The sequence below is a fragment of the Felis catus genome, chromosome A2 (assembly GCF_018350175.1).
Source record: "Felis catus isolate Fca126 chromosome A2, F.catus_Fca126_mat1.0, whole genome shotgun sequence".
In the NCBI taxonomy this organism is placed as follows: Eukaryota; Metazoa; Chordata; class Mammalia; order Carnivora; family Felidae; genus Felis; species Felis catus.
In genome coordinates this window covers 136,369,848-136,382,816 of record NC_058369.1, presented here as the reverse complement: position 1 = coordinate 136,382,816, position 12,969 = coordinate 136,369,848, and the positions used below count along the sequence as shown (strand labels likewise).

General features: G+C 37.6%; 1 protein-coding gene across 1 annotated transcript; it reads right to left on the bottom strand.

The window, feature by feature from the left end:
• Positions 1–416: 416 nt before the first annotated feature.
• Positions 417–8,075, bottom strand: LSM8 (LSM8 homolog, U6 small nuclear RNA associated; the record flags this gene model as incomplete). Its single annotated transcript, XM_003982973.4, has 4 exons — positions 417–675; positions 3,389–3,516; positions 6,711–6,751; positions 7,898–8,075. Coding segments are annotated over 4 exons (438 nt in total), but the record flags the coding sequence as incomplete, so codon positions are not given.
• Between the last annotated feature and the right edge of the window lie 4,894 nt (positions 8,076–12,969).

The following is a 12,969-nucleotide window of genomic DNA, read 5'->3' as shown; positions in this document are numbered from 1 at the left end:
ACTATACGGAATCATTCTTTTTTCAGATAATATCAACTTTGTTAGCATTTTCCTTTTCTTAACCAAACACATTTTTTTACCCAGGCTTCTAAAATGCTAGAGAACAATGAACCACCAGGGCAGTGTGATAAATGGGGTTGGTTCAGACAACATGACACATGACTTACCTTTCTGTGACTTTCTTAAAAATTGGAAACGCATGTATCTTGCACCATTGATGGTATTCGGATGCTTGATTTAACATAACACACAAATTTCTTTTTAACTAGTTTTCTATAAATATTAAAATATCAAAATATTTTTTCCAAAAGTTCTCACAGTACACATTAGATTTTCATACTATTTAAGAGAAAAATAAAACTAAGCTACCAAACCTGATTTAGGCAAAAAAATAAATAAATAAATAAAATAAAAAATTTTCAAGGAAATGTAGAAATATTTTAATTTACATATCATACTACAATGAATCAATATATGGAGTCAAAAGTCCACAATTACACATTCATAAAAATTCCATACATCATCCTCAGAATAATCAGTTTCTATACAAAGATTTACAGATGTCCAATGTATGTAGTTTTTCCTCAGTGTGCTACAGAGTTTAGAGGTTCTGCTCGAATATTCCCCAAATCAAGCGCAGAATCTGTCTCTTCATCAATTTCTCCAATGACTGCACTGTAGTTATTTAAGGAGAAAAAAAATCAGTTAAAATAATCTCACTTGTAAATAAAACTGAAAGGACACAGTAAAAACTACTTAAGGTGACAAGCAAATACTGTTTTCATGAAGTAGTGAATTGCAATTTAAGTCACAAAACTCAAGAAGTAATTTGAAGGCAACATTATTGTAGGAACCAATTATTAAGACAGATTGTATACAGTGTGATTGGATCATGAGTCTTCAAAGAAAAAAGGCACATATCAGATAGATATGGTACAAAACCCTAAAACTGGGGCAACTGGGTAGCTCAGTCGGTTAAGCATCCGACTTAGGCTCAGGTCATGATTTCACACCTCGTGAATTCAAGCCCCACATCAGGCTCTGTGCTGACAGCTCAGAGCCTGGAGCCTGCTTTGGATTCATTGTCTCCCTCTCTCTGTCCCTCCCCCACTCATGCTTTATCCCTCTTGCTCTCTCAAAAATAAACATTAAAAAAAAAAAAAAATCAAAATCCCAAAACTTCCAATCCTATGATTTCAACTCAACCCAGGGACTGTGTTAAGGTTGATCACAAAATCACTACTAAATAAGCAAATAAGTGTCTATTCTTTGAGTAACTTTAATGAACTAAATCCATCAGAGTATACATAATACCCATTAATTTCTGTTTCAAGATTTCTCAGTTTACTCAATTTAAATCCAAGACCAAAATGTACAGTTCTTGGGAAGCCTCAGTGGCTCAGGCAGTTAAGTGTCCAACTTCAGCTCAGGTCATAATCTCACAGTCTGTGAGTTTAAGCCTCACGTCAGGCTATGTGCTGACAGCTCAGAGCTTGGAGCCTGCTTCAGGTTGTGTGTCTCCCTCTCTCTGCCCTTTCCCCACTCATGCTCTGTCTCTCTCTCTAAAAAATAAACAAACATTAAAAAAAAAAAAAAAGACACAAAGATAATAGTAGCAACGGGTACTCAGGTAACTTAACACATGATTTTTTGATGTGATTGGCTAGGGTTAAACCCAGCAAAACTTTCCTTGATTCAAGGAATCACTGCCATAACATCTATAATGAAAACGTTAATACCATGCTAAGCACCAAGCCACGGCTCTCCAGCTGGATACAGTTGTTGTTATATCCAGACCACAGGACATATATGAAACATTATTCCACAAAAAAATTGGTTGTTTAAATTAGTTTGGCTTTAATAAGAGTAGCATCTATTAGTGAATACAAGTAATAGAGAATTTGCCCAATTTTGCTTTAAACTCTATATAGCCTTCAGCTCTCTGATAAATGAGAAGTACCAAACTCTGGTTAAAATAAATATTGTTTTCTCAATATAAAACAAATCAAAGATCTCAATTCCACCTTAAAAATTTTAGTATCATTTGAAATCCTTAAGGAAGACAGTGGAGTACTGGTACAGGTTTTAAAACTGGCTCTCCAAAGGAAAAGAGGGAGGCAGACCTGCAGTGTTTACTCACATCCTTAGTGCAAATACTCCCACTATGGTCAATTTCAAGCTACCACCAAGACATCAACCAGCTTGCAAAATTCCTGAAAATATAACAATCTGCCTCCATGAGCCAATCAAGCTGGCTCTAGCACACCACTGAGTCTACGCCAAAGTTTAAATTTTTTAAAAAATGAAGTCCAAAAGTTTTATTTTTAATTTTTTTTAAATCAAAGTAGGAGAAAGCTTCTTAAAATCAATTACTAGGCACAGATCCAATATAAAATAATCATTATTATTCTCATCAGGGAACCTGGTCCCCACCAAATACTCTGCCTTTCTCTCGTATTTTATAGCTCATTTTATAACTTCACACCTAAAAGTCACCTCTTGAGAATATTTTGTAAACTCCCCAATTTTGATTAAAGATCAAATAATTTATCCATCCAAAGGTGATTTTCTTAAGATAATTTAAATGAATAAAGTATTCCCTCATCTATATCCTATTGTCTATATTCGATATCCTATTTGTCTTCCAAAACAATGTGTAATATATCTTTTGCTGCCTTCCAACCATGTTTTAATTCTATACTCACTAGAAAATGGATTCAACAATCTTATAGCCTCTATAACTACACTAATACAATAGCTACTAGCCACATGTGACTATTAAAAGTAATTAATGAAGTAAAATTTAAAATTCAATTCCCATCACACCAGTTTTCAAGTACTCAATGGCCACACCTGACTAGTACCTTAGGACAGCGGACAATGCAGACCTACATTTCCATCACTGCCACAAGTTCTACTGCACAGTATTGCTTTATACTGTTGCAGATTTTCTTAAATTGCTACCACTAAAGTGTATTTTCAGTTAACTGACGCTACAGCATAAACATGGGGCATCTTATTGTACTAAAATATTTAAAGAAAAAAATAATGGATAAGTACTTACTCATAAATTCATCAGTTATAGAGCATGAATTATTTAAAACTGTTCACACAAGAGGTTTCAAAGGCATTTTCAAACCCTAGCCTTGGACCCTAGAAGTATATTTATATTTCTCTAAAATTAGGATTATTTTGGAAGAACACTTTAAGAAGGCTCTCTAATGAAGTATTCAGTGTAAGGCAGGGCCCTTTCTGGATCCTATCTAGGCCATTTAACTATCATAAATATGACCAATCTCAGTAGATAAAAACCTCTTCTCCATACAGCAAGGTAGTACACCTATAGCAGATTTGACCTGCCCTTAAAAAGAAGACCTATGTTACTTACACATTGTCACCTCTTACGATGTATAGCCCTAGCACCACCTGTTCTACTCCCTGTGAAGAGCTGAATACTCGTTCATGGCTTTCATCCAAAATCAAATTAATGGTCTGGTCAAAACCTTTCAGTGTTCCCTGTAAAGAAAACATTCAAAAGAAAAAGATAAATATTCTAGGTTACCTGAATATAGACATTAAATGACACAAAAATTTTAGTTCCAGGGACACTAACAGAAGTATTCATTTTAAATAGAAGTCCACTGAAAATAGAACACTTCTTTATAACCGACAGTACCCTGGGGCACAAAACTTACCTCTGGGTTTTTTAAGACAGGAAAAACCACACCACACATGAGACTAGTGTGCAGAGTTGTCCAGAGTTACAAAGAACACCCATGTACCAATAAGGAAGTAGCCTAAAAGCCCATGTAGTGTAGGAGCTAACATCAGACATAGACTATCACAAATAAAATACAAGGGAAAACTATATAAATATACAAGACAAAGAAGCATATACATAGCAACCATAGCTGGTAACAGAACAGTATCACTTCGTTCTACATACTGGTAGGAGGCCTGTGCTAAACACACTGTACACAGTATCTCAAATAATTTTAATCCTTTGAGGTAGATACCATAGTTATTCTCACTTTAGAGAAGAAACATTGAGGCACAGAGAGGTTAAGTCATCTCTCAAGGTTTCATGGGTAGAAAGCCAGCAGAGTTAGGAGTTGAACCACAAAAAGCTACCTTCAGGGCCATGCCACTGAACTACTATATTATACTACTATGAACAAGCAAATAGAATTTACCATTCTTCAGAGATTTAAATCAGTCCCATAAATATATACAAACTTCGACTGTTGGTGACAGCTAACTCTTAAGGAGTACTTCTTATCTGCCAGTGTTCTATGGGCCTCACATGTATTTATTTAATCTTCCCCAAACCCGGAAGGTAAATACAAATAGTATTGTAATTAGTAGAAGCAGAACTTGAAGGAAATATTCAGAGAAAATTTTATGGAAGAATCCTGGTTTTGAATAAAGGAAGATACGGATCTAGCACAACACAGTCACTCAGATGCTTTTCAAGTTTCTGAAGAAATGTCAACTTATAGTTGTTTTGGTTGGTTAATTCTCAAGCTATTAAACTGTTTCATGTTTTGAAAATCAAAATATGTAAAATCAGAATATAACAAGAGAAAATGATAACCTAGAATTTGGATGAGAAAGAAAATCTGGAGTATTTACTAAACTAATTAGTATATAGTTGTTACCACACCGAGACATAGCCTCTTGACTTCATTTTACATGTAAGCATTCTATCAAGTGAGCCAGGGTCAAAAAAATACAAAATTACTAAATTTTCAAAATGCTCTTTTAAAATAACTTTCCTCCTTTTTAAAATTTTTTTAGTGTTTATTTTTTTTGAGAAAGAGAGAGAGAAAGCAGGATAGAGGGAGAGGGAGACAAAATCTGAAGCAGGCTCTAGGCTCTGAGCTGTCAGCAAAGAGCCCGATGCAGGGCTCACACCCACCAGCTGTAGGATCATGATCTGTGCCGAAGTTGGAAGCTTAACCAACTGAGCCACCCAGGTGCCCCTAACTTTCCTTCTTCTATAAAATTAAAATATTTCTCAAACTTAGCTATCCCATTAACAGAAACAGGAAAAATTAAACTTGAGGTATTATTGTTTTTTTAAAAAAATAAAAAAAACTATTTGCAAATATTTAATAGCAAAAGCTTTCTTGAAGTGTCAAGATGAGATAAAAATGTTTCAAACTGTCCTTATTGACAACATACAATGAGGTGCCTAAAAAACAAAAAGATTGTTTTCTTAAGAAGGAAGCAAGGCAGGGCTGCCTGGGTGGCTCAGTCAGTTAAGAAGGAAGCAAGGCAGGGGCGCCTGAGTGGCTCAGTGGGTTAAGCATCTTGACTCTGGATTTAGGCTGGGGTCATGATCTCACAGTTTTCTGAGTTCTAGGCAGGCATCAGGCCTTGTGCTGATGGTGGGGAGCACACGTGAGATTCTCTCTCTCTCCATTTCTGCTCCTCCCTACTCACGCTGACTCTGCCTCTCTCAAAATAAATAAATAAACTTAAAAAAATTTTTTTAAAGAAGGAAACAAGGCAAATGGCCTTTTTTTTTTAAAGAGTCAAATTGAAGTTAAATCTCAGTTTGGTTCTGCCACTTATTATCCAAGTGACTCTAGGAAAGTGACTCACTTTTTCTGAACCTGGTTCCTAACCAAGAATTCAGGGATACTTCTACAGAGCTGTATTGAAGATTTAGATGTAAAGTGCCTGGCACATGATATACATTTAAATAAATGGCTAAGTTTAACACTTTGATAAATCACTTAGGGACTCACTTGGAAAAATCACAAGGATTAAAAAGAAAACAAAGACCCAATTGCAAAATGGAAAAATAAGAGATTAAATTACATGAATTAGATACAATTAGAAAACAGAGGGGGCGCCTGCGTGGCTCAGTCGGTTGAGCGTCTGACTTCAGCTCAGGTCATGATCTCACAGTCTGTGAGTTCGAGCCCCACGTTGGGCTCTGTGCTGACAGCTCAGAGCCCGGGGCCTGTTTTAGATTCTGTGTCTCCCTCTCTCTGACCCTCCCCCATTCATGCTCTGTCTCTCTCTGTCTCAAAAATAAATAAACGTTAAAAAAAAATTTTGTAAAGAAAACAGAGAAAGTTAGCAGCTTTAAAACTTTTTTTTAAAACAATGTATGAATTATAAGTGAAGAAATAATTAAGCAGCCAAAAATCATGAGATAAATTCCTCAGATCAAGAAACAGATCAAGGAGAGAATCCAAGAATTTTCTGGAATTATAAAGGGGATACTGTGATAAAAGGTCAAATAAAATGATATAAAAGAGTCAATTATAATTTATCCTACAGAAAACAGAGGTCATGCAACCTACAAATATTAAAAATAGAGGCACACACAAAATTTCAAAAGAAAGCCTATGATTCATGTCGGCGATGTTAGAGCATTGAATGGGGGAAGGAAATAAAAAATGTTAGAGGAAGATAAATATAAAATACAGGCAGATGTCTGAAGACTATTCTCGAAGCTCTCCGAGGACAGAATCTGTTATTCATCTTGGTTCCTAGAAGCTTTGTATATAAATTACACCCAACGTTTATTAATGAAGAAAATATGGATCAGCAGCTATTTATGATAAAGAGGTGAATCATAACAAAACTGCAATGCAGGTGTACTGTGATGCTTAGGCATTAGAGATCAGAAGTTTGACTTAAAACTTTACAAGCAAGAAGCTTACAAGGAAAGGATGAATATGCTAAACACTTACCACAATCATTCTCCCATCAGAAGTAATAACTGCAACAGTTCCTGATAACTGAATCAAGGAAAGCATTCTCAGGGAATGAAAATAAAAATGTTAAAATCTGGTAAAGAAATGGTTTTAATTAGTAGGAAAAAGGTGGACGGAATTAAGATACAACTATTCAACACAGCCACTACATTCACAAGATAACTTTAAGTATTTATAACTTCCTCAATTAAATTACACAATTAAAACAGGAAAAAGAGAATCCCTTTCTCTTTGTGATCAGTTGTTTCCCATCTCAAAACAGTTGAGATGTTTGGTACTCTTTTTCACTGGGGAATGTTGCCAGTTGGACTTTGAGCAAGACATTTCCCCCATTCCTCAACCTGTTCCTTGATCTCTAAAAGGAAAATTCAATCAGTGCTAAATTAATCAACGTTGACTCTTTTCAAACGTGTTAAGGCACTTTATTCTAGGACCTGGCCTCTGGAACTCAAAAAAGAAGCTATAATCAGTGTCACAAGGTGCCAGTACGCTTGCATTATTAAGGCTTTAGTATTTCACTTTTGTCCCAAATTTGTACAGGAGAGCAATGTAGTGTTTCTGTCCTGAGATTTTAAAATGGTAACACCTATATAGGGTACATTAAGTCTTCACATGGGGTTTTAGAAGTTATTTGCCCTTCGTGGAGAGCGTTTACAACAACGAGCGTTATTGTCATTCTATCAACAAAGAAGTTGAGACTTTAAGTGGTAAAGGGGCAGAAACTCAATCTGCCACCATCTTTAAAGTTTCTGGTATCTTCGAACAATGAGCAAAGCCAATGAATAAAGTAAATTCAAGGATTTACAAGACCCTTCTCCCCAAATGTGAACGTATAGGCCTCTAGGGAAGTAGCGTGGAGGAACAGATGGCTGATTACTATAGAGACAGGCGTTTCTATAGAGACAGTTAGGAATATTTCGGTTTTAGGTGAAAGTTAAAAGGCGCCCTGGGCCCCCAGGACCGGCAGGCTCTAGCCCCAAGAGCGGGATTAGCGGGTCCCAGGTCCTTAAGCCCCTCACCCGCAGCCCAGGCCGCGCAGGGGCCGGACATCCCAACCGCCCGCCGGTCCCGACCCCCGATCTCTCCAGCACCAGCCCTCCCAAGTGCGAGCGCGGGCTTCGCCGTGCCCCGGCTGGTAGCAGTGGCAGACGGCCCGAGGATACGGTTGATGTAGTTCTCCAAGGCGGACGTCATGATGCTCGGCCCGGCCGCTCTGAGCAACACAGCAGCAAAGGGGACAAGAGGAGCTAAAAAGGCCCGCCAGGGACCGGCAGCGGCTCCCGCCGAGTGGCGGAAGCAAATATCGCGAGAGTTACAGCCCAGCAGGTTAAGAGGATCGGAAATTTAAAGAAACCGGCCAACCACACTTGAGAGTCAAAGCGGTAGCGAGTTAGTGCGCCTGCGTGGTGTGTTCCGCAGTTTTTCCGGTCGGCGATCTCCGGAACCAAGAGTGGCAAAAACGAGCAGCAGGCGGAAGAAAGGAAGAAGTTTCTTGAAGGTGGGGTAGGAGGGAGAAGGTGGGAGAGCGAGTTTTCTAGTGGAGTGAAAGGCAAGTAGTAGAAGTCACTGAGGGAGAATGTTGAGAGAAGACAGGGAAGGCGGGAGAAAACGAAATAAGGTGTTTTCATCACAAGTAGAGAGATGAATGTGTTCTTGTATGAAATGTAGGTGCAGGGAACTGGAACGATCCCTAGTTTTCTGCCACACGGGCCGAAAATTAATCTTTTAGAAGTTCAGTGGCCCAGGACAAAATTGTGCACGTTGTGACCATATAGTATACATCTCTGGAGAACACTACAGTAAAAAGCATGTTCGCGCGTTCTACATTTCCCTCTAAAAGTGCTCCAACGTGAAGGCATTGTTACTAATTTATTTAAGAAACCGAATACAAAGATGTGTGAGCCTCCGAAAACCGCCTTCCTATTACCGTGCCACAAGGTCTCTGTGTTCTCAGGGTGAAATTAGTAAATATAAGGCAGGTCTGCCACTGCTTGCGAAAAGACGGATTCAGGAAGAGGCTTCCGCATAAGCACCGGATTGGGTTTTAGACTTGTCTCTGCTAACGAATTATGCGGTCGTCCTTGCCCAAGTAACAGCAACTTACCTGGATCTCAGTTTGCGTATATCCTGTCACAGGTATTTTGGGTATCGCCATATATTACTAGAAAACGTCACTACTATTTTACTGTAACTTATAACTTGAGGTTAGAAAAGAATCTATATACAAAATACCGACGAAAGCTATTTTTACAAAATTTCTAAATGGTTTTAGTTAGGCTTGTGATTTCTTAACTGAAGTATTGTGGATTTGAAATCACTTGCAGTTTCAGCCTTTTTCTTCTGAAAAGTGAAGCATCTGTTTTCATTACGGCATACCCACACAATTACCTACAGATCACTCCCAAATGGTTAATATTTTATATACTGAAAGGTATTCTGGCCTGTTTGAAACTCAGGATAGTCAGGAATTAGGTGATGAGTGTCCCATTATTTTTAGGGGGAAAATGAAAGTATCTTCCATACATGAAAACATGAAGGTATTGTGTGATTTGCAAACGTTAGACATTGAAATAATGAAAAACAGAATGCTGATTAGTGATAATTGAGGTATCATTAGTAAAGAATTAAAAAATAATTTTGCTATATTTTTAAAATGAATAAACTAAGTTTTTCACCTCTTAGAGTGCTTATGTTTGAAAATGTTTATTAACATTATATAGTAACAATTTTATCATAAATACAGTACAACTTTATGACCCTGTGTGGTTTCCAGTAAATTAATATGCCAGATAAATAGCAGATGTGTAGTGTTTACGTAGCATCACTTTGGTTTGAAACTTTTTTTACACGGGTCTTAAAAATGCTGTATTTTCTGTAGTCCATAAGGGTCACAAATGCTGAGAGAAAGCCTATGGATAAAAAGTCCAGTTAGTAAGACAAAAAAAAAAAAAAAAAAGGAATTATATCCAGATGACCTTGGGATTATATGGAGAGAGTTCAACACCTCATGAAGGAAAATTAAGTCCCATCAGGGGAAAAGGATAAATATAAACATCTGACAACTGAAAAACCAAGGTGTACAATGAGACCTTTAATTTCGATCAAAACCTCTCAAAGTGCTACTCATTTAAATGATACTCTATTACGGTTAAAAAGAGTCAACCAAAGTATGCTGGAATAGATACTCTTTTTATTCCATTAGTCCTGAATCTAAACCTTAAGGAGAAAACTACGTTTTGCTTTCATATGTAGTTCATTTAAGACTAGCTTATAGGCACGCCTGGGTGGCTTAGTCTGTTAATCGACCGACTCTTGATTTCGGCTCAGGTCATGATCTCATGGTTCATGAGCCCGAGCCCTACATCAGGCTCTCCGCTGATGGTGCAGAACCTGCTTGGGATTTTCTCTCTCCTTCTCTCTCTGCTCCTCTCCCCTCCCACTCATTCTCTCTCTCTCTCTCTCTCTCTCTCTCTCTCTCTCTCTCTCTCTCTCTCTCTCTCAAAAATAAATAAATAAACATTAAAAAAAAAAAAGGCTAACCTAAGATTTTTTATATCTCCCAGCCCAATCATGAGCCTCCCTCTTGTTAGTAATCCAGTCGCCTGTATCCAGAACAACAGATAAGATTAATCAAGAACAGGACCAAAAAGAGAAAGGAGTATCCCTAGACATCTGACATCCTGGGAGTTACTTTTTGTTAGTAGAAACCAATGTGTATAAAATGGGTCTCTCTGGAAGCAGAATCAGGACATAACTCATCTCCCTTTGTATTCTGTATTCTTTCGTTAACCTGAAGAATCAGACTCATATTAGGGTCTGAGGATACTAAATTTTCACTTTCCTGTGAATGGCCCATGGAAAATACTACTTTTAACCTAATGTGATATGAACTTTTATTTACTTTTATTTTTTATTGATTTACATTCCTGAGTTCCAAAAGTGTCAACTAATTAGTAATATATGTTGAATAGATCATTCTAGGATTTTCCAAGACAGAAAAGGACATAAATCATGGTCTCTCCTTACAAGTAAACTACTTAATAGGTACAGAGCTTTAATTATAAACCTGAAACAATTAGTACATGGAAAAACAATAAATATTCCAAATTTAAGGAAAGATAATTGATGTTGAAGTATTAGCTCATTTAACACTATAGATTACAAAGGGTTACCCATATTTCATTTTTTGTCTTCTAAGTTATTAAGACAGACATTTTAAACTCCCATTTGTTAAGGGATGGGGGAAAAATCATATACAATTGACTTGTTAATTGAGAAGCAGTACAGGATCATGATTAAGAGGACTGACCCAGGAACTAGCCTGTCTAGATTTTGATACTGTGTAGCCAAGTGGATTGCATAACTTTACCTCAGTTTCCCCAACTGTAAATTGAGAAGATGTTACTTACCTCATCACATTGTTGGGGGACTAAAAGTAATTCTTATAAAACTTGGCATAAAATAAAGCACTTAATAAATATTAGTTATTATTACTCAAGGATATACATCACATAACCTTTCAGTTCCGAAGCTTGTTCTCCTACCATAGTTTGTTCACTGCCCTTTTTTCTGATTGGCCAAACTGAAGGGCTACACATTTTAAGTGCTTGAGGAAGAGGGATATGTATTGGAATCTTGGAAGGTTTTTTTTTTGTTTTGTTTTGTTTTAATTTTTTAATCTTTATTTTTGAGAGAGAGAGAGAGAAAGTAGGGGAGCAACAGAGAGAGAAGGAGAGAAGGAGCTGTCAGCACAGAGCCCAATGCAGGGCTTGAACTCAAGATCTGCAAGTTCATGACCCCGAGCAAAGTTGGATGCTCAACTGACTGAGCCACCCAGGCACCCCGGAATCTTGGAAGGTTTTATGAACAGCATAAGACTTAAACTGGGGCTTGAAAAAAAGTACAAATACACTTTAGGAAAATTAATCTGACATTATTTATTTAGTGGTGGTAGGAACTAAGGATAAGAAGGCTAACAAGAATCCAGGTGTGAATATCTGATTTATAGCAGAAGGAATAGGAAAGCAGAATAAAGATCATTCAGAAATAATGGTTAAGAAAGACGGTGGGGCAGACAGCATATCGTGGGCTGCACTGTGACAGTGGTTGGTGAAGTGAAAGGATGGCAAGTGTAAGGAGACCCAGGAAAACACAGGATTGCTAGGTAATAAAGTGGATGGTCCAGTCTGTAAAACTGTGTACATGTAACACTTGTTGCTTACCAGCTAGTGGTGAGGCTACAGAACGTACTGGTCACTCTGAAAATGGCAGTCACTTCACCTTAAAGGTCCAGTGGCGAATCAGTGTATCTCAGGAGGTTCACTATTTGCCTTCATGAAGGATAATATACGTTAATAAAATACTTATGTATGCTTTTATGCATTCTTTACATTATTTTTATTTTGGAAACCCAAATAGTAATAGAAACATTTTAGTTACAGTGTGCTATAATTATATTCCTATAAACACTACATTTTAAATTATAATTATATATATATATATATATATATATATTATAATTATATTCCTGTAAATACTACCTTTTAAAAAATAGCTCACTGGGGGCGCCTGGGTGGCTCAGTCAGTTAAGCGTCCAGCTTCTGCTCAGGTCATGATCTCATGATTTGTGAATTCCAGCCCTGCACTGTGCTGTGCTGACAGCTCAGAGCCTGGAGCCTGCTTGGGATTCTGTGTCTCTCCCCCCACTCCTGCCCCTCTCCCAATCGCATGCTGTCTCTTACAAAAGTAAATAAACATGAAAAAAAAAATAGTTCTCAATGTAACAGAGCTTAAGGAAAACATAGATCTGGGAAGGACCACTCAAAACTTGACCTGATGAGTAATAGTTCCCTGACTGCTCTCACTGAAATCACCTGGGGATCTTTGAAAACTGATGCCCGGGAACCACCCCCAGACATTCCGAATTAAATGGAATAAAGGGAGAGTCTGGGCATCCAGCCTCTCCCAAAAGCTCCCCAGGTGACTGCAACATGAAGCAAAGTTTGGGAACTACTGAGCTGCAGCATTAACAGGGACAATTCCTAACAAATAAAAGCCGTTGTTACTTATTTACCTTTTAAAAGAGTTGAAGTTAGCTTGAAAAATGAGTTTGTGGAAGAGTTGATACTGCTGAGTGATTGAAACACGAGCAGGCAGTAGTTATCATCAGAGGTTGCAGGTAGAGAAGCAGTTGCAAACTTTGCACAAAATGTAGCAATGTCAGAGATGGATAGCT